Source organism: Mesoplodon bidens (assembly GCF_964165515.1).
Source record: "Mesoplodon bidens genome assembly, chromosome: 6".
In the NCBI taxonomy this organism is placed as follows: Eukaryota; Metazoa; Chordata; class Mammalia; order Artiodactyla; family Ziphiidae; genus Mesoplodon; species Mesoplodon bidens.
This window is the reverse complement of record NC_138162.1, coordinates 101,441,234-101,462,511: the sequence shown is the minus strand read 5'-3', so window position 1 is coordinate 101,462,511 and position 21,278 is coordinate 101,441,234. Positions and strand designations below refer to the sequence as shown.

Below are 21,278 nucleotides of genomic sequence, written 5' to 3'. Positions count from 1 at the left end.
AAAAAGAAGTGTGTTTGATTATGTCTAACCCTGTGAACTCACTCTTGAAGAAAAAATACGCTATTTGTCCTTCACAAAGGAAGCCCACAAGATGCCAAGTAGGTTCATTTATGGAAAGATGGAAAATTCTATTCTAATAGAAGGACACTTTCTCAAGACTATCATGATTTAACAATGTGAAGAATCTGATTTCAGCCATGAGCTTTCCGAGGTTTGCTCTTGTACCCACACATGGGTGGGGTATGGAGATGTCTTAAGACCCACAGAGTGGAGACAAACCCCATCCGAGTTCTCGGAGACCCAGGCTTGTGGTACGCATTTCTTTTCTCCCACATATCCACTGGGCTGCGCTCAACTCTGCTCCTTTCAAAGTCACCGCAGGGTCCGCGCGGAGCGACGGGAAATGTAGTCTTTCTCCACCACACCGCCCCCACACCGAGGGTCTCCCTCTGCGCATGTGCAACCTAGGTCCCGCCTCTTCCCTTCCGCCATCCCAGGCGGGGTGAAGAGATTATAGAGCCTGTACGTCTGCGCAGGTGCAGGAGCTGTGCCGGTGCAGGAGCTGCGCATCCCGGCAGGGACTCTACTGTTGCCAGGAGGTTTTTGAGAGCGGCGTTCTTGTGGCGGGGGCGGAAGCAAGATATCTCGGGCCGCCCCCCTCCCGTCCCTACATTGCCCGTGTCTGGCCTGGACCTCGGATCTGGGAAGGTGGGTGGGGCGATCCCGGTTCTGGCCTCGTAGTCTGGGGGCAGGTGGAGCTGAGACCCGTTAGGAGCGGCGACGGTGCGTGTGGGGACGGAATGCTGGGTCCCGCCTGCGTCTGACGGGGGGACGCCGGGGCGGACAGTGGGAGGGAAAGCGCGGTGGTCACGCTGGCCGTGAGCGGGCCAGAAAGCGCGGGCGGAGGGTGTGCTGGGCAGCCCTGCTCTGGAGCGGGAGAGACCCGGTCACGCACAGCCGTGTCACCTGTACTGTGGGCGGGAGAAGTAACCTGGGGAAGAGTCAGGCCACTCGTATGCAAAGGAGGCTATGAATAATGTCTGCTTCTTGGGTTGATCTGAGAATTCCATACGATGTCATTTGTTAAAGGAGTTAGCAAATTGCCAACCGCGGAAGAGTGATAACAGCTGTTGTATTTAGAAGACACTTTGTTCTTTTCATTGGGTGGTTTACACAAGTCACCCAATTATCTTGTGATAGCGATATGACCAATCTGCGTTAAACACACATATAACAAAAAGCAAATCTGAGTCTCAGGTTGGTGAGGTGGTCCTGAAACTGTGCACCTCACATGGAACTGGAGACCATGTACCGGGACTGGAACCCAGCCAGAAGCCATTGTCTTTTAACTGAGATCACAAACCTGGTCTCAGGACTTAATGAAGCTCAGATTCTTTATGTCGCATCACAGAAAGACTTTAGTGAGAGACTAAGTGATAGGTAAGGAGTGGATTTATTTAGAGAGAATCACACTCCACAGAGTGTGGGCAATCTCAAAACTGGAGAGGCCCCGAAATATGGGGTGGTTTGTTTTTATGGGATGGGTAACTTCATAGGCTAACGAGTGGGATATTCCAACTATTTTGGAGAAGGGGTGGAATTGGGCCAACACGCACTTTTTGGCCTTTTATGGTTGGCCTCATGTCTCGGCGCTGTTGGTTGTGTCATTTATCATGCTAATGCTGCAATTACAATGAGCGTATAATGAGGCGCAAGGTCTACTGGAAATTGACTCTTCCACCATCTTGGATCTAGTTGGTTCTGACCAGTTCTTGTCATGCCCTGCGGCTAGGTCATTCTTTTAAAAGTTGTGCCCTGCCCCCTTCTCTCCTGTTTCTGTCTTGTGTTAGAGAGCGCCAGTGACTTCTCCAGGCTCACCCAGATTGTGACAGCCAGGAGTCGAACAGTCATTCATACTGTTCAGTTATCAAAAGAAACTTACCAAGAGTCCCGTTTGAGAAACTACAACCCACTTAAATAATTTTTTAAAATGAATTTATTTATTTATTTTTGGCTGTGTTGTGTCTTCATTGCCGTACGCGGGCTTTTCTCCAGTTGGCGGCGAGCCGGGGCTCTTCTTTGTTGCGGAGCGCGGGCTTCTCATTGTGGTGGCTTCCCTTGTTGCGGAGCACAGGCTCTAGGCGCTCGGGCTTCAGTAGTCGAGGCACGCGGGCTCAGTATAGTTGAGGCTCGCAGGCTCTAGAGCGCAGACTTAGTAGTTGTCGCGCATGGGCTTAGTTGCTCCGCGGCATGTGCGATTTTCCTGGACCAGGGCTCGAACCCATGTTCACTTCATTGGCAGGCAGTTTCTTAACCACTGCGCCACCAGCGAAGTCCCTTAAATAATTTTTTAAAAATTATCTTGAAGCACACCATCCATTTTACCGGGCTTTCTGTAGATTCTCTAACTCAAGGGGTAAATAATTTTGCTAGGAAAACAAAATAAGTATTCAGCCTGTGTCTTTTTTATTTAAATCAGTTGAAAAAATTATTTTTACCAAATCGAGAAGGGGTAGGTCGGGATGCTGTCCCCCCAGCAGAATCTTCACCGTCCTGTACACTCTCCCAAGAGCTACAGAAGATGAACATATCTGAGGTGAGCTCTTTATTCATCCCCCTGTTACTGGTATGATGGATTCAGCTCTTGATTTCAGATGGCTCTTAGCTTGTGTTACACATCCTTTATCAGTGTAAGTTATTTCCCTTTTATAATCGGTTTAAGATTGTACTTGAGTCATGAATGTACACTGAATCATATTGAGTACCTTTTTGTAAATTTGTAACTGACATTTTTTGTTAGTATTATCTTTGAATTTTTATTCCTGTATTCACAACTAGATTAGCTTATAATTTTGTTTTATACTGTCCATAACCAACTGTGTTATCATGGTTATACTGCTCTTACTGTGGCCCTTTCCTCCTGTTTTCTCTGCTCCCCTCCCCTCCGCCCTTCCTTTCTTTCTTTCTGTCTGTCTATCTCTATGTAATTCATATGAAAAAACCCTGTTATAAATTTCATGAAACTCACCTCTAAAATTGGGCTTTGTGAGTACACCTCCTTTTTGTACATAGATGTAGATAATTGAATCACTTTATTTTAAACAACCATAGGTTTAGTCTGGTTTTCTTTTTTTTTAAACTACATTTTCAGAGAGAACTGTACATTGTTATGTATTTCAAATGTATTTTTGTAAGTTTGTTGATAGTATTCTCTTATTATATCTGTTGTTATGTCAGTAATTCCTTTTGTCATATATTTAAATTTTTTACTTTAATAGAGGGAATGCTGATCAGAAAACAACCAAATGTGTTCATGGTTGGCCCTGCCAGAAATCTAGAATTTCAGGGTCTGAGGATGGGCTTGGACATTTGTACTGGTAGTATCTTCTAAATGTGAGAGTTGAGGGAGTATACGCTCATTCATTCTGCTGGTTTCCACTTCAGTACAGCAGCTGCCAGTTTCTTTTCTGGGTAGGTGATATGTTCCTCTGACTCTAAAATCTAAGCAGAAAACAGACTCATTGATGTCTGTGATCATTTTGAATTAATTATTTTTTGTGGTGCAAAGTGTGAATCAAGGTTATTGTTATTTTTTTACTGGAATTTTATTAGTCTAGCATGATTTTTATCAGAATATATTTTCTGCATTGAGTTGCCCAGACACCTCAAATAAGGAGATGTGTGTTTGCACATATGGGTGTATATATCATTTTTGAACTTTCTCTTTGATTTGTTTCTTTTATTTAATACTACACACAGTTAATATCACACACTGTTTTGATTAGTGGCTGTATAGTATGTCTCAAAATCAAGGTAATATCTGTCCTCCAACTTTGTATTTTTTCAAAATTGTTTTCATATTCTAGGTTGTTTCCTTTTCTACATAAATATTAGAATTAGCTTGTGATTCTAAAGCATGGTAAGCTTTTGATTGTGATAGCATTGAACCTATGGATCTCTTTGTGGAGAACTGACATCTCCACCATGTTGAATCTCCTAATCTATGAATTCAATATTTACTTCTGTTTACTAGGTGGTTTAGAGAATTTCAAGCTGAGAAAGGGCATAACCTGACTTATAATTTAAAATAGTAACTCTGAGAATGGACTCTAGTGAGGCAGTGGTGGAAACAGAAGAGTTGGCAGGCTGTTTCAATAATCCTTTCAAGAAATGATGCTGTTAGCAGTTGTATCAATACTTTGAAATTTTTTGGATGGATTTTGAAAGCAGAGCCAAAATTATGAACATGCCTGCTTCCCTAGGGCCTTGCAAATAAAGAATGTACTGTCAGACTTTGATAATGCAAAACCTTTTTTCAGTTTTTGTCTTAGCCAGAAACATGATAGGAATTAGTTCCAAAGGTATTATCCATGCCACCTAATTTTGAAATCTTCAAATTGATGGGAAATGTGCTTGCACAGACATCAGTGTCATTCATGGACGTGATTGTGGAGTTTACCCAGGAGGAGTGGCAGCATATGAATCCTGCTCAGAGGACCCTGTACAGAGAAGTGATGCTGGAGAACTACAGCCGCCTTGTCTCATCTGGTGAGCCTACTTTATCATGCGACTCCGCCTAGAGTGTATTTGATTTTGTTTCTTCTTTTGTTTTTAAAAAAATCATCCATATTGAGGTATAATTAAAAGAAAATAAAATTCAGCAAGTTTCTATGTATAATTCAATGAATTTTGAAAAATGTGTACAGCTATACCAGCAAAATCATGATACAGGTTATTTCTATCACCTGAAAATTTTCCCTTTTTTTTTTTTTTTTTTTTGGCCACTCTCTGCAGCTTGTGGGATCTTAGTTCCCTGACCAGGGAATGAACTTGGGCCATGGCAGTGAAAGTGCTGACTATTAACTGCTGGACCGCCAGGGAATTCCCAACCATGTGAAAATTTTCTTATGGCCTTTCTCAGTCAGTCCTTTCTTCCCACCCATTTTCTGATAATCACTGATCCCCTTTCTGCTTCAATACTTTTTCCCTTTTTTTGAAAATTCATATAAATGGAATCATACTTTAGGTACTAGTTTTTGTATGGCATCCTTCCCTAAGCACAATTCTTTTGAGATTCATGGATGTTGTTGTATGTATCTGTGTTTATTCTTCTTATTGATGAGTAGTGTTCCATTCTGTGCTGTGCATTTCCAACTGTTGATAAGACATTTAGTTCGTTACCAAAGTGGTGCTATCATAAGTAAAGGTACTAGGAATATTTAATTTCAAGTCTGTGTGTGGCCATGTTTTCATTCCCTTGTGTAAAGACCCTAGGGGTGGTCCCCTGGGACTCATGGCAAGTATTTATAACTACAGGAACACCTCTTTTTATTGTGCTTTACTTTATTGCAGTTCGCAGATATTACGTGTTCTACAGATTGAAGTTTTGTGGTAAACGCCTGTGTCAACCACGTCTATTGCTGCCAGTTTTCCAATAGCATTTGCTCACTTCATGTCTCATGTGTGAGACTTCATGTCTCAGAGTTACATTCTGATAATTCTGGCAGTTTTCAGACTCTTTCATTATTGTATTTGTTTCAGTGCTCTGTGGTCTTTGATGTTGTATTGTAATTGTTTTGGGACATCATGAACTGAGCCCATATGAGATGGCAAGCTTAATTCATAAATGTGTGTGTTCTGACTGCTCAACTTACTGGCCATTCCCCCATCTCTCTGCTGCTCTTCAGGCCTCCCTATTCCCTGAGACACAACAATATTGAAATTAGGCCAATTAATAACCCTACAGTGGCCTGTAAGTCTTCAAATGAAAGGAAGAGTTGCATGTTTCTTAATTTATCTTATAAGCTAGAAATAATTAATAAGGAAGTTGTGTTGAAAGCCAAGATATACCAAAAGCTAGGCCTCTTGCACCAAACAGTCAGCCAAGTTGTGAATGCAATGGAAAAGTTCTTGAAAGAGAATAAAAGTGCTAACTGCAGTGAACACATGTATGATAATAAAGTGAAACAGCCTGATTGCTGATATAGAGAAAGTTTCAGTGATCTGGATAGAAGGTCCACCAGCCACAACATTCCCTTAAGCCAAAGCCTAATCCAGGGCAAGACCCTAACTCTCTTCAATTCTGTGAAGGCTGAGAGCGGTGAGGAAGCTGCCAAAGAAGAGGTTGAATCTAGTATAATTTGGTTCATGAGGGTTATGGGAAGAAGCCATCTCTGTAAGATCAGTGTGCACGGGGGATCAGCAAGTGCTGCTGGAAAAGATGCAGGAAGTTATCCAGAAGATCTAGCTAAGATAGTTAATGAAGGTGGCTACATGACACAACAGATCTTCACTGGAGATGAAATAGTCTTCTATTGGAATAAGGTGCCATCTGGGACTTTAATAGGTAGAGAAGAGAAGTCAGTGCCAGGCTTTAAAGCTTGAAAGGACAGACTGAATATGTTGTTAGGGGCTAATGCAGCTGGTGACTTTAAGTTGAAGCCATTGCTCATTTACCATTCTGGAAATCCTAGGACCCTTTTGAATTATGCTGAATCTACTTTTCCTGTGGTTTATAAATGGAACCACAAAGCCTGGATGACAGCACATTTGTCGACAGCATGGTTTACTGAATATTTTAAGCCCATTGTTAGAACTATGGCTCAGAAAAAAAGATTCCTTTTAAACTATGCCCATTGACAATGCAGCTGGTCACTCAGGAGCTCTGACGGGGATGTACAGTGAGGTTAGTGTTGTTTTTATGCTTGCTAACATAACATCCATTCTGCAGCCTATGCATCAAGTTTTGACTTTCAAGTCTTATTATTTAAGAAATACCTTTTGTAAGGCTATGGCTGCCATAGATCGTGATTCCTCCATGGATCTGGGCAAAGTTAATTGAAACCCTTCTGGAAAGGATTGACCATTCTAGATGCCATTAAGAACAGTTGTGATTCATGGGAAGGGGTCACAATATCAACCTGAACAGGGGTTGGAAGAAGTTGATTCCAACCCTTATGGGTGACTGAGGGGTACAAAACTTCAGTGAAGGAAGTAACTGCAGATGTGGTGGCAGAAGCAGAAGAATCAGAATTAGAAGTGGATCCTGAAGATGTGACTGAACTGCTGCAATCCCATGATAAAAATTTAATGGATGAGGAGTTGCTTTTTGAAGGAGCAAAGAAGTGGTTTTTTGAGATGGAATCTACTCCTGGTCAAGATGCTGTGAAGATCCTTCAAATGAGAACAAAAGATTTTAGAATATTACACAGATTTAGTTAATAAAGTAGTGAGAGGGTTGGAGAGGATTGACTCTAGTTTTGAAGGAAGTTTTATGGTCGGTAAAATGCTGTCAATTACCTTTGCGTATTATGGAGAAATAATTCATGAAAGGAAGAGTCAACTGAAGTGACAAACTTCACTGTTGTCTTATTTTAAGCAACTGCCACAGCCACCCCAGCCTTCAGTAACCATCACCATTAATAGTCAGCAGCATCAACACTGAGGCAAGACCCTCCACCAGCAAGAAGATTACCGTGCACGGAAGGCTCAATGACGGTTAGCATTTTTTAGCAATAAAGTTTTTTAAATTAAGATATGTACATTGTTTTTTAAGATATAATGCTGTTGCAAACTTATTAGGCTACTCTGTGTGTAAACACAACTTTTATATGTACTGGGAAACCAATTGTGACTCGCTTTATTGTGTTGTTCCCTTTTTGCAGTGATCTGGAACCACACCTGCAGTATCTGTGAGGTATGCCTGTATACGAACTAAAAAAAACCAACTGCCAAACGATTTTAAAGTGCAAGTGTCATTTATGTGGGCATTAGCAACTTACAGTAGTTCTAGTTGCTCCACATCCTCACCATCATTTTGTGTTGTAAACCTGATGACTTATGATCTTTGTAGTGGGAGTATGTTTTATCTACTTGAGTTTTAGTTAGCTTTGCCCTTTGACTAATGTTGCTAAACAACTTTTATATGCTGTTTGGCCATTCATGTATATTTTATAAAAAGTGTGTTCATATCCTCAACCTATTTGTGTTGTTGAGTTTTTTTGTCTTGTTATAATTCAATTGAAAGAGTTCTTTTTACAATCTGGGTAGAAGACTTTTTATAAGATACACCTTTAGGAATTTTTTTCTCCTTATCTGTGATTGCCCTTTTTATTTGCTAAACAATAGGACAAAAGGTTTTCATGTTGATGAAGTCCAATTTATTATTTGCTGTATTTTCATATTCTATTTTTTCCCCTGTTTAAGAATATGACTAAGCAAAGGTCATTCAGATTTCCTGTATTTTTCTTCTAGAAATTTTATTGGTTTAGGTTATATTTAAGCCTTTGAGTTTTTTAGTTAATCTCTCTACATGGTGTGGAAATATGGATTGTTATTCTTTTTTTTTTGTAGCTAAAGTTCTCATTGCTGCACTGGTTATATCCTTTCCTATTGAGTTGCCTTGGCACCTGTTGAAATAAACTGACTATATATGCTAGGCTTATTTCTGAATATTATTGTGGTTTATTTATCTACATTTCTATCTTAATACTAATTGTGCACTATTTTGGTTAATCTGGCTATGTAGTAAGTTTCCACATCAGGAAAGATAAACTTTTTAAGTTTTTCTTTTGGCTATTACAGGTTCTTTTTCTTTCTCTATAAAGTTTAAAAGGATGTGGTTTTTCTTAAAACACTAGTGGTATTCTTATAAGGATTTTGTTGAACCTGTGTATCGTTTTGGGGAAAATTTACATCTAACAATATTGAATTTTTCAATTTGTGAAAAATCTTTTTCCTTTTCGTTAGCTTTTAATGTTCCTTTGCAGTGTTTTGTAGTTTTTAGTGTACTTGTCTCAATCTGTTTCATGAGATGTATCCTTCAATCTTTTGATGCTATCTTTAATGATATTTTACAAAACTTCAATTTCCAGTTGTTTTTTGGAATTACGTAAAAATCTAATCTATATTGCTATTTTATCTATCTTGCTAAAGTCACTTGTTACTTAAACTAGATGTCTTGAAGACTCCTTAGAATATTTTATATATTAATTAGTGTTGTTTGTAAATAAAGATATTTTTATATCTTTCTAATCTCTATGCATTTTTATTTCTTTTTTGAGCACACTAGGATTTAATGCAAAAGAATTTATTTACCACTAAATACGTTAGTCATAGCCTTTAATTAGTTGCTTGTTGTTAGCTATTTCTTTTCTTTCTAATCCTAGTACTATAAAATTAATATTATTTCTTCCTTTAAAAGTTCATAGTAGAATTCTCTACATAAGCAATCTAGACCTGGAGTTTTCTTTGTCAGAATTTTTTTTTTAAGTAACAAGTTTATTCATGTTTCAAAAATTCACCCTTTTAGTTTGTACAATTCAGTGTTTTTTAGTATTTTCATAGAGATATGGAACTATCATCACTATTTAATTTTAAAATATTTTCATCACCCCAAAATAGTACCCTTTAGTAGTCATTCTTCATTTCTGCTCCCTACCCCCGGCAACTACTAATCTACTCTATGTCTCTAGAGATTTGCCTATTGTGGAGGTTTCATATCAGTGGAATCCCCCAATATATAGCCTTTTGTGACTGACTTATTCCACCTAGCATAATCTTTTTAAGGTTCATCCATGTTGTAATATGTATCAGTAATCCACTTCAGTTTCTGGCCAAGTAATACTTGATTGTATGGATATATCACATTTTGTTTATCCATTTTTCGATTGATGGGTTTTGCGTTGTTTCTCTTTTGACTGTTATGAATAATATGAATAATGCTGCTATGAGCAGTTGTATAAACATTCTTGGGTGAGGAGTTTTTGATTCTCCGGGGTATATACTTTGAGTGGAATTACTAGGTGATATTGTAACTCTGTTAACAATTTTAGAAGCTACCAAAACAATTTCCCAAAGCAGTGGCACAATTTTACCAATCCACCAGCAATGATGAAGGTTCCAGTTTTGGCAACATCTACATTAGTACTTGTTATTTTATGTCTTCCTTTTTTTTTTAAAGCCGCCCTAGTGAGTGAAGTGGGATTTCATTATGGTAATGATTTGCATCTCCCTAATGTCACGCATGTGCTAGTTGCTTCTTGGCTGGAAAACACACACACACACACCCCCCCCACACACACACACACACTTCTCCAAGGAATATATTTCCTTGGAGAAATGTCTGTTCACATTCATTCTCCATTTATAAATTGGGTTATTTGTCTTTTCATTATTGACTTTTAAGATTTCTTATACCATCTGGATATAAGTCTCTGTCTCAATTAAATTTTTGTAAATTTTTTCTCCCATTCTGTGGATTTCACTTTCTTCATGGAGTTCTTTGAAGTATAAAAGTTTTTTTATTTTGATACTATCCAGTTGATCTTTTTTTTTTCTTTTTTTGGCTTGTTTTTGTCAAATCTAAGAAAACTTTGCCTAACCTGAAGTCAAACAGATTTATCCTGTTTTTTCCTACATATTTAATAATTTTAGTCTCTACGGTCTGTTATTCACTTTGATTTAATTTTTATACATGGTGTGAGGTAGAGGCGCAGCTTTATTCTTTTGCATGTGAGTACTCAAGTGTTCCACCACTATATGTTGAAAATACTATTTTTCTCATTGAATTGTGGCACCCTTGTTGAAATTCAGTTGTCCATAGTTGTAGGGGTTTATTTCTGGCCTCTTAATTCTCTTCCATTGTTCTCTAAGTTTATTCTTAAAGCGTCTATTCTTAGACCAGTACTGTCTTAGCAGCATAGTGTGATATTCTGATTTATAGTAAGAGATTTATTTGTTCATCACCCCTGTTCCTGGCACAGCGTCCCAATTTCCTAAGTGATAAGAGAGATCAAGGTGTCTTTTGTTATTCATAGCAAGCCCCTCTCAACCATGCTTGAGTTTCCTGTTAATGAGGTGACTTGGAAACCCCCTAAGGATGTAGGCTTGTTGCCAAGGATGCCAATCAAGTGGTTACAGGGTTGGGACTTTGAAGCGTACCTACTGACCTTCAGGGAGTGAGGGGGGGCTGGAGGTTGACTTAATTACTAATAGCAATTATGCTTACATAATAAATCTTCCACAAAAATCTCTGAACTGTAAGATTCGGAGACCTTTGGTGTTGGTGAACACATGAGGTGCGGTACTGGGAGGATGACGCCCCTGGAGAGGGCATGGAAGCTCTGCCCTATGCAGCTTTTCCATCTGGCTATTTTTTAGTTGTATACTTTGTAATAAAACTGGAAATCTGGTCAGTAAACTGGTTTCCTGAGTTCTGTGATCCATTCTAACAAATTAACTGAACCTGAGGAGGAGGATGTGGGGACAACCTATTAATAGCTAATTGGTCAGAAACACAGGTAGCAACCTGTATGTGCAGTTAGCATCTGTAGTGTGAGGGGAGGCAGTCTTGTGGGACTGAACCCCTAACCTGTTGTATCTGATACTAACTCTAGGTAGATAGTATCAGAACTGAATTGAATTGTAGGACACCCTGCTGGCGTTGCAGAGTTGATTGGTAGTGGGAAAAACCTCTACACTTTCAGTAACCAGAAGTGAAGTACTGAGAATACAGAAGTATATTCTGTGAGTAGAATGTTATATAATATAGATGAGAAACACAGTGTTTTTCCTAAACATAAAGTAATTGAAATTAAAAAGTGTGAGCCCTCCAAGATTTTTCTTTATCAAGATTGTTTTAGCTACTCTGGGTAACTTGCATTTCCACATGAATTTTAGGATTAGTTTGTCATTTTCTGTAAAAGAATAGAGCTTAGATTTTGTTAGGGGTTGGATTGAATCTGTTGCTCAATTTCTGGAGTATTGCCATCTTGACAATATTAACTTTTCTGATCCATGAATATGAGGTATGTGTCTTTCCATTTATTTAGGTCTTCTAAAATTTCTTCCCATATTTTTGTTTTAAATGGGAAAGTTTTATACTTTTGTTAAAGTTATTGTAAGTATTTTATTCTTTTTAACAGTATTGTAAATAGAATTGTTTCCTTTATTTCATTTTTGGCTTGTTCATTGCTAGTGTATAGAAATACAATTGAGTTTTGCGTACTTTCTATTCTGCAAGTTTGATGACCCTGGTTATTAGCTTTCAGAGGTTTATTTATTCTTTGGGTTCCTCAGGATTTTCTATATACAGGATAATGTCTTATGCAGATAGAAATAGTATTACTCTTTTCTCTCCAATCTGGACATCTTTTATTTCTTTTTCCTTGCTTAATTGTTTTGCCTGGAATCTCCATTACAATGTTGAATAAAGTGGCAAAAGCAGACATCTCTTGTCTTGTTTTTTATCTTAGTTGGAGAGAGCCTTTAGTCTTTCATTGGTGGGAATGATGTTAGCTGAATGTGTTTTGTAGGTAACATAGACATTATTCAAGTCAGGGAAATTCTCCATTTCTAGTTTGTTTTTTTAGTCATTAATGGGTTTTGGTTTTGTCAAATGCTTTTTTTTGTATCCACTGAGAGGATCATGTGGCTTTTTTTAAAAACGATATATTACCTTGATTGATTTTTATATATTTAACTGTCTGAAAGTTTTAATTTTGAACTCAATTTCTTTAAGATAAGGTGCTATTAATATAATTTTAATGATCTTTGTTAAGTTGTGTCTTTCCAGGAATTTATCCATTTCTTCTAAGTTATTAGTGTAATAGCTTCCATCTCCTGGCTATTGTAAATAGAGCTGCAATGGACATTGTGGTACATGACTTTTTTTGAATTATGGTTTTCTCAGGGTATATGCCCAGTAGTGGGATTGCTGGGTCGTATGGTAGTTCTATCTGTAGTTTTTTAAGGAACCTCCATACTGTTCTCCATAGTGGCTGTATCAATTTACATTCCCACCAGCAGTTCAAGAGTGTTCCCTTTTCTCCACACCCTCTCCAGCATTTATTGTTTACAGATTTTTTGATGATGGCCATTCTGACTGGGGTGAGATGATATCTCATTGTAGTTTTGATTTGCATTTCTCTAATGATTAATGATGTTGAGCATTCTTTCATGTGTTTGTTGCCCATCTGTATATCTTCTTTGGAGAAATGTCTATTTAGGTCTTCTGCCCATTTTTGGATTGGGTTGTTTGTTTTTTTGTTATTGAGCTGCATGAGCTGCTTGTTAATTTTGGAGATTAATCCTTTGTCAGTTGCTTCATTTGTAAATATTTTCTCCCATTCTGAGGGTTGTCTTTTGGTCTTGTTTATGGTTTCCTTTGCTGTGCAAAAGCTTTTAAGTTTCATTAGGTCCCATGTGTTTATTTTTGTCTTTATTTCCATTTCTCTAGGAGGTGGGTCAAAAAGGATCTTGCTGTGATTTATATCATTTTTACAATAGCCATTCTAACAGGTGTGAGGTGATATCTCTTTGAGGTTTTGATTTTCTTTGAGCAAACTTCTCATGTTTCTATCGGCCATTTGTGTGTTTTCTTTGTGGAAAAAAAAAGTCTATTGAGGTCCTTTGTCCATTTTTTAACCAGATTATTTATTTATTTATTATCATCATCATTATTATTATTATTATTATTTTATATTGAGCTGTATGAGTTTCTTATGTATATTGGAATTAACCCCTTATCAAATGTGGCTTGCAAATATTTGCTCCCATTTTGTCAGTTGCCTTTCATTTTTTTGTTATTTCCTTTGCTGTATTCAGAAGCTGTGCAGAAGTTTGATGTAGTTCCACTTGTTTATTTTGGCTATTGTTGTTTGTGCTTTGGTGTTGTACACATAAAATCATGCCCAAGACCAAAATCAAGAGGCTTTTCCCTACATTTTCTTTAAGGAGTTTTGTGATTTCAGGTTTTATACTTAAGTGTTAATACATTTCAAGTTAGTTTTTGTGAGTGGTTTAAGAAAACGGTCCAGTGTCATTATTTTGCTTGTGAATATCCACCTTTTCAAATACCATGTATTGAAGAGACTATCTTTTCACTATTGTATATTCATAGTTCCCTTCTCAGATATTAGTTGGCCATACATGCATGAGTTTTTTCCTGGGCTCTCAATTCTGTTTCATTATCTGTATGTCCATTTTTCTGCCAGTACCATTCTATTTTGATTAGTATAGCGTTTTAGTATAGTTTGATATCAGAAAGTGTCATGTCTGCAACTTAAAAAAATTCTCTGGATTACTTTGTCTATTGGGGTTCTGTTATAGATCCAGATTAATTTTAGCAATCTTATATTTCTGTGAAAAATGTCATTGACTCTTTGATAGTATTGCGTTGAATCTATAGATGGCTTTGTGTAGTATAGATATTATAACAATAACAATTCTTCCAATCCAGGAATATATCTTTATGTTTATTTATGACTTCTTCAATTTCTTTTGTCAAAGTCTGATAATTTTCTGTGTACAGAATTTCACCTCCTCGGTTAAATTCATTCCTAAGTATTATTATTTTTGGTGCTATTTTAATGGGATTGTTTTTTTTTTTTTTCCAGATAGTTTTTTCCTAGCATAATGAAACGATACTGCATTTCTTTGTATATTTATTCTGTATCTTGTTACTTCATTAAATTTGTTTATTAGTTCTAAACAGTTTTTGCACGGGAGTATTGAGGATTTTCTACATATAATATGTCATCTACAAAAGACAATTTTGCTTCTTCCCCTCCAATTTGGATGCCTGTTGCTTCTTTTTCTCTCCTAATTGCTCTGGCCAGAACTACCAGTACATTGTTGAAAGGATGGGTGAAAGTGGGCCCTTTGTCTTGTTTCTGATTCCAGAGGAAAAGGTTTAAAACTTTCTCTGTGGAGTATGAGGTTAGGTGTGGGTTTGTCATATATGACCTTTATTGTTTTGTGGGATATTCCTTTTATTCCCACTTGTTGAGAGTTTTTATCATGAAAGAATTTTGAATTTTGTACAGTTGTTTTTCTGCATCTACTGAGATGATAAGATTTTTAACTTTTGATTAATTAAAGTGGTATATCCCATTTATTAATTTGCATATTTTGTACCTTCCTTGCACCCCAGGGATAAATCCCACTTTATCAGGGTGTATGTTCCTTTTATTGTGTGACTGATTTTGGATTGCTAGTATTTTGTTGATTTATAGATTTTGTTGATTTATATTACTTTATAGATTTGCATCTATATTCATCAGGAGTATTGGTCTGTGGGTTTTGTTTCTAGTCATATCCTTAACAGGCTTTGGAAAGAGGATAATTCTGACCTCAAAAAAAAAAAAAGAGTTTCCCCTGCATGTAATGCTTTTTTTTTTTCTCTTATGGCTTTTAAAACTCTCTCTTTGTCTTTGATTTTAGGCAGTTTTATCACAATGTTCATTGAAGAAGATATCTCTGGTTGAATCTGTTTGTGGACTTATGAGCTTCATCACCTTGGATGTCCAAATCTCTCTGCAGAGATGGAAAGTTCTCAGCCATTATTTCCTTAACTATACTTTCTATCCCTTTCTTTGTCTCATCCTTCTGGGACCACAGTTATGTGTAGATTATTTCTCTTAATGGTATCCTGTAGTTCACATAGACTTTCTTCCCTTTTTTTCTGTTCTTTTTGTAAGGTAACATATGGTGTATTAAACAAAATGTTCAATGTACACTTGAAAAAAAGTGTGTGCTCTGCACTTTCAGGGTGGCGTGTTCTATATATGCCTTTTACTGTTCTATATATGTCTAATTGTTTTATAGTGTTGTTCAAGTTTTCTGTTTCCTTATTGGTCCTCTGTCTGGTTGTTCTATTATTGAATGTGGGGTATTGATATCTCCTGCTGTAATTGTGGACATGTCTAATTCTCCCTTCAATTTTATCAACATTTGCATCTCTTAGTTTGGAGCTCTGAAGTTTGGCATGTACGTATTTGTAATTGTTATATTTTCTTGGTGAAATATTCCTTTTTTTTTTTTTTTGGCGGTATGCGGGCCTCTCACTGTTGTGGCCTCTCCTGTTGAGGAGCACAGGCTCCGGATGCATAGGCTCAGCGGCCATGGCTCACGGGCCCAGCCGCTCTGCAGCATGTGGGATCTTCCCAGGCCGGGGCACGAACCCTTTTCCCCTGCATTGGCAGGTGGACTCTCAACCACTGCACCACCAGGGAAGCCCTATTCCTTTTATCAATACATAATGTCGTTATTTTTCTCTTTTACCAGTTTTAGATGTAATGTCAATTTTGTCTGATATTAATATGTAGCCATGCAGCTCTTTTGGTTACTATTTGCATAGGATGTCTTTTCTGTCCTTTCACTTTTAACTTATGTGGGTCCTTAGAACTAAAGTGAGTCTGCTGTATATAGTATATCCTTTTTGTAAACATCAATTGTGCAAAACTATGCCTTGTGCTTCAGAATTTTGAACCACTTATATTTAATTACTGTTAAGAAATAATTCTTTTGTTATTTTTCCATAAATAAAATAATTATTTGTTTTCTGTAATTCTTATGGCTTTTTGTGGTAACTCATTTTGCCTATAACTACCTTCTTTGTGTTTAGTTAATTTTTTGTAGTCACATGTGTTGAATGCTTCTAAATCCTTTTACAGATATTTTCTTTGTGGTTACCATAAGGGTTACATATAATTTCCTAAAGTTATAGTACTGTATTTTGAGTTGAAACAGTATAAATGTAATTGCACGTAAAACTACTCCTTTACAATTCCATCTCCCTCCACTTTGTGTTGCTGATGTCACAAGTTACATCTTTATAAACTCTGTACTCATTAGCACAGTTTTTTGTTTGTTTGTTTGTTTTTTGTGGTACACGGGCCTCTCACTGTTGTGGCCTCTCCCGTTGTGGAGCACAGGCTCCAGACGTGCAGGCTCAGTGGCCATGGCTCACGGCCCAGCCGCTCCGCAGCATGTGGGATCTTCCCGGACTGGGGCATGAACCCGTGTCCCTTGCATCGGCAGGCGGACTCTCAACCACTGAGGCACCAGGGAAGCCCAGCACAGTTTTATAATGACATTTACGCATTTTTCTCTTAAATCCTGTAGAAAATAAAGAGTAAACTTACAACCAAAATCATAATTTTTAAATATTTCCCTACGTTTGTACCTTTAACCTTTAACGTGGAGATCGTTATACTTTCATATGACTTCAAACCAGTGTCCTTTCATTATAATCTGGAGGAGTCCCTTCAGCATTTTTTAGGATGGTCTAGTGATCATGAATTCCCTCAGGTTTTGTTTAATGGGGAATATGTTAATATCTTCTTATCTTCATTTATAAAGATATTTTTTCTGGGTATAAAATTCTCAGTTGGATATAAAATTCTCAGTTGATAAGGTTTTATTTTTCCTTCCTTTCAACACTTTCTATATAGCATCCACTGCCTTCTGGCCTCCAAGATTTCTGCTGAGAAACTGGTTGATAATCTTAATGAGGATGGATGCCTTGTACATTAGAAGTCACTTTTTCCTACTACTTTCAAGTTTCTCTCTTTGTCTTTGTCTTTCAGCAATCTAATTTTAACGTATCTCAGTGTGGGCCTCTTTGGTTTTACCTTCTTTGTAGATGACTGAGTTTCTTGAATTTGTACATACTTATGTTTTCTCAGATTTGGGAAATTTTTGGCCCTCATCCTTCAAATAATCTCTCTGCTCTTTTCTCTCTTCTTCATCTGGGACTCACATAATGCATACATAAGGACACTTGATGGTACGCCATTGTTCCCTTAATCCCTCTACTTTTTTTTTTCTTTTTTCTTTTTAGTTTCTACCACTCAGGCAGGATAATATCAAATAACCTGTCTTCAAGTTCTCTGTTTCTTCTGCTGGCTCAATTCTGCTATCATTCTTTTCTGGTGGATTTTCAATTCAGCTATTGAATTCTTCAGTTCCAGAATTTGTTTGGTTCTTTGTGTTTTGTAATTTTCATCTCTGTCCTAATATTTTCATTTTGTTTATAGTTTTCTTGATTTTCTTTAGTTCTCTCTTGGGTTTCCCTTTAGCTCTTAGAGCATAGTAGAAACAGTTGTTTAAAGACTGCATACTAATTTTAATGCCTGTGTTTCTTCAGGGATCCTTTCTCCTGCCTTATTTGCTTCCTTTGAATGGCCTGTATTTCCTGTTTCTTTGTATTCCTTTTTATTTTAGTCTTTTTCCTTCTTTTTTCTTATGTTGATTCTGACAAGAAATTTGTCATCTTTATCTTGCCTTCCTTGTAAAAATTGTTTTTCACCAGCTGCTTTTAATATTTTATATGTATCACTGATTTTGAGCAATTTGATTATGATATATCTTGGTGAAGCTTTGTGTTTCTTATGCTTGAGATTCATTAAGCTTCATGGATGTATAGATTTACAGTTTGAAGTTTTTTCATGCATTATTTCTCTCTCATGTCCCTCACACTCCTACAGGGACTTCAGTTACATATTTATCTGGTCACTTGAAGTTTTTCTACCATTTGCTGTTCATTGTTAATTTTTTTCTCTCTGTTTTATTCACTTATGTCCTTTCTCTAGAAATTCATAATGTGCTGTTAATCCCATTCATTATATATTTTACATCAAGCACTGTAGTTTTCATCTACATCTAGAAGTTCAATCTGAATCTTTTATGTCCCATGCCTCTACTTAACTTTGTGAATGTACAGAATACAGTGACAATAACTGTTTTAAAACCCTTCTCCTAATTCTAACACTTGTGTATGATTAGCAACAATTTTAATTGATTGATCTTGCTCCTCATGGGTCCCATTTTCTTGAGTCTTTACTAATCTGGTGTTTTTTTCAATATAAGTTTTATTTATTTATTTATTCATTTATTTTTGGCTGCATTGGGTCTTCGTTGCTGTGCGTGGGCTTTCTGTAGTTGCAGTGAGCAGGGGCTACTTTTCGATGTGGTGCCCGGGCTTCTCATTGTGGTGGCTTCTCTTGTGGAGCATGGGCTCTAGGCGCGTGGGCTTCAGCAGTTGTGGCACACGGACTCAGTAGTTCTGGCTCACGGGTTCTAGAGCACAGGCTCAGTAGTGGTGCACAGGCTTAGTTGCTCTGTGGCATGTGGGATCTTCCTGAACCGGGGCTCGAACCCGTGTCCCCTGCATTGGCAGGCAGATTCTTAACCACTGCACCACCAGGGAAGCCCCAATCTGTTCATTTTTAATTAGATTTTGAACTTGTTCGGTTGTGGATATTTTGCAGTCATATAACTATTCTTCAGCTTGGTTCTGAGATGTATTTATGTTGTTGGTAAATGGTTTGATCTCTTTGTGTTTTGCCATTAAGATTTGTTAAGTGAGATGAGAGCAAGACTCATCTTTGGACTATCTCGTCCTGAATGAAGGGCCAGCTGTGACCAAGCACTTCAGCTTAGGGGAGCAGCACCAATTTGGTAGCCACTTCTGTCAGGTTGTGGTCATACTCCCTTGCTCTCTTGCTGTGACTCCAACTAATAGGTTCCCCACACCAATCCTGAACACAAACCCAAGAGCAGAGTAGAGGGATTTTTATTTCTTTTTCCCTACTGCCAATCCAGCATCTAGAATAATAGGTGTCACACAGCGGTTATCAATAGACATAAAAGATATTTTACATATAATATGTATAATTTAGGAAATGTATATGTATGTGTGTGTGTGTATATATATATATATATATATATATATATATATATATACACACACATACACTTTATTGGTAATCTTTACGTTATGGTCTATTTGTGGCTTATTTAATATAGCTCCACCAGCATTTTTGTGCTAATTATTTATAATTCATTAGAGAAATTGTATTAGTTTGCTATGTCTGCCATAAAAAAATAGTGCAGACTGGATGTTTAAGCAGCAGAAATTTATTTTCTTACAGTCTGAGGGGCTAGAAGTTCATAATCATTGTGTCAGTAATTTTAGTTTCTTCTGTGGCTTCTCTTCTTGGCTTGCAAATGTTCGCCTCCTAATTTTAATTGAAATATATTTGACATATAACAATGTAAATTTAAGATGTAAAAGATGTTGATTTGATAGTTGTATGTATTGTAGTATGATTGCCATTGTAGTGACAATTAGCACCTTGATCATGTCACATAATTATTATTTCTTTTTGGTGGTAGGAATAATCAAGATCTAGTCTTTCAGCAAGTTTGATGACTGTAATACAGTACTGTTGTTTATATTCACTATACTGTGCTTTAGATCTCCGGGACTTTTTTAGTGTTGGCTTCTTATTGTATCTTCATATGGTCTTTCGTCTGTATGTATGCATTCTTTGTGTCTCCTTGTGTATCCAAAGCTTCTTACAAGAACACCAGGCAGGTTGGATTAGAGCTTACCTTAACAGCCTGGCTTTAACTTAATTACTTCTCTGAAGGCCCTAACTGAATATATTTGGTTGGCCAAAAAGTCTATTCGGGTTTTTCCATAAGATCCTATGGAAAAACCCCAACAAACTTTTTGGCCAACCCAGTACTTATAATCTAAGGTACTCAGGGTTAGGGCTTCAATATATTAATTTGAAGGATGGGGCACAACTCAGCCCATAATAGAAGGACAAATAATGATAAATATTGAAAATGAGTAACTTGTCATTATGTCCATGAAAGTCCAAGATAATTAATATTAAAATTAGTTTAAAAATAAATTAGAGAATGAAGGAAAAACATTGTTAATATATCAAAACCAGCAGCTCTTCTATGTTCAAATAAATACTTGTTATACCATATGTGAGAGTGTTTTATTTACTGTTATAAGATTCAAATTGAAAGAACTTAATAAATGTTTACCTATATGTACCTCCATGTATAGAAAACTATTAAGCTGCATAAGGGATTTAAAGAAGAGAGAGTATATATAGTGGCCAGAATTATATTATTGCAAACCGGATAATGTTATTATTTTACTATTGTAAAGATATCATTTCTCACTTAAATTCATAAGTATTAATATAATCCTAATCAGAACCTCAGCGTTATTATTTTAGGGATTTGGCCCTAGAAACTTATACTAATGTTTCTCTTGATGATAGCTTCTGAGAATGGCTACAGAAATTCTGAAAATTGAGCCAAAGATATGATTAGTACTACATGGTAATTAAATCTATAAGAAAGCTAAAATAATTAACATATTGCGTAAATGGTGCATTAATATACAGACCAAGAGAACAACAGCAACAACAAAAAGTCTATCAATAGATCGACGTACCTAATGGAATTTTATATGTAATAGAAGTTGGTTTTCAGAATAAGAAAGAGGACAGTTGTTTCAGAACATATTTGTAAAAAAATCGGTACTTGTAACTCACACATAAAGTAAGAAAATGTCCAGTGGAAATATGTAGATGTGAATGGTCAATTTGATTAGCCTCTGTAATAACTATTTATCAGTGAATGACAAAATCCAACATTGGAATAAGGATGGTGGAACTGGAACTCTC

At 36.9% G+C, this 21,278-nt stretch overlaps 1 protein-coding gene across 3 annotated transcripts; it reads left to right on the top strand.

Moving 5' to 3' along the window:
• The first annotated feature begins 515 nt into the window (after positions 1–515).
• On the top strand, positions 516–16,264 carry LOC308619062 (uncharacterized protein). 3 transcript variants are annotated; one of them, XR_014016119.1, is made up of 5 exons: positions 516–2,596; positions 4,422–4,548; positions 7,379–7,497; positions 7,665–7,696; positions 15,223–16,264. XR_014016119.1 is itself a non-coding variant. In XM_081237571.1 (4 exons), the coding sequence occupies exons 1-4, from the start codon at positions 2,582–2,584 to the stop codon at positions 15,421–15,423; spliced, it is 375 nt and encodes a 124-aa protein (XP_081093697.1). In that variant the 5' UTR covers positions 516–2,581; the 3' UTR covers positions 15,424–16,264. The 3 variants fall into 3 exon arrangements, 1 of the variants encoding a protein (XP_081093697.1); XR_014016120.1 differs by lacking the exon at positions 15,223–16,264 and having other exon boundaries at positions 7,665–8,907; XM_081237571.1 differs by lacking the exon at positions 7,379–7,497.
• The last annotated feature ends 5,014 nt before the right edge of the window (positions 16,265–21,278 follow it).

What these genes read in the sequence shown, in the direction of transcription:
- LOC308619062 (XM_081237571.1), top strand. An exon ending in CAGCCGCCTTGTCTCATCTG is followed by an intron (nt 4,549 to 7,664) that starts GTGAGCCTACTT and finishes CCCTTTTTGCAG; the next exon opens with TGATCTGGAACCACACCTGC. An exon ending in ACACCTGCAGTATCTGTGAG is followed by an intron (nt 7,697 to 15,222) that starts GTATGCCTGTAT and finishes CTTTGATTTTAG; the next exon opens with GCAGTTTTATCACAATGTTC.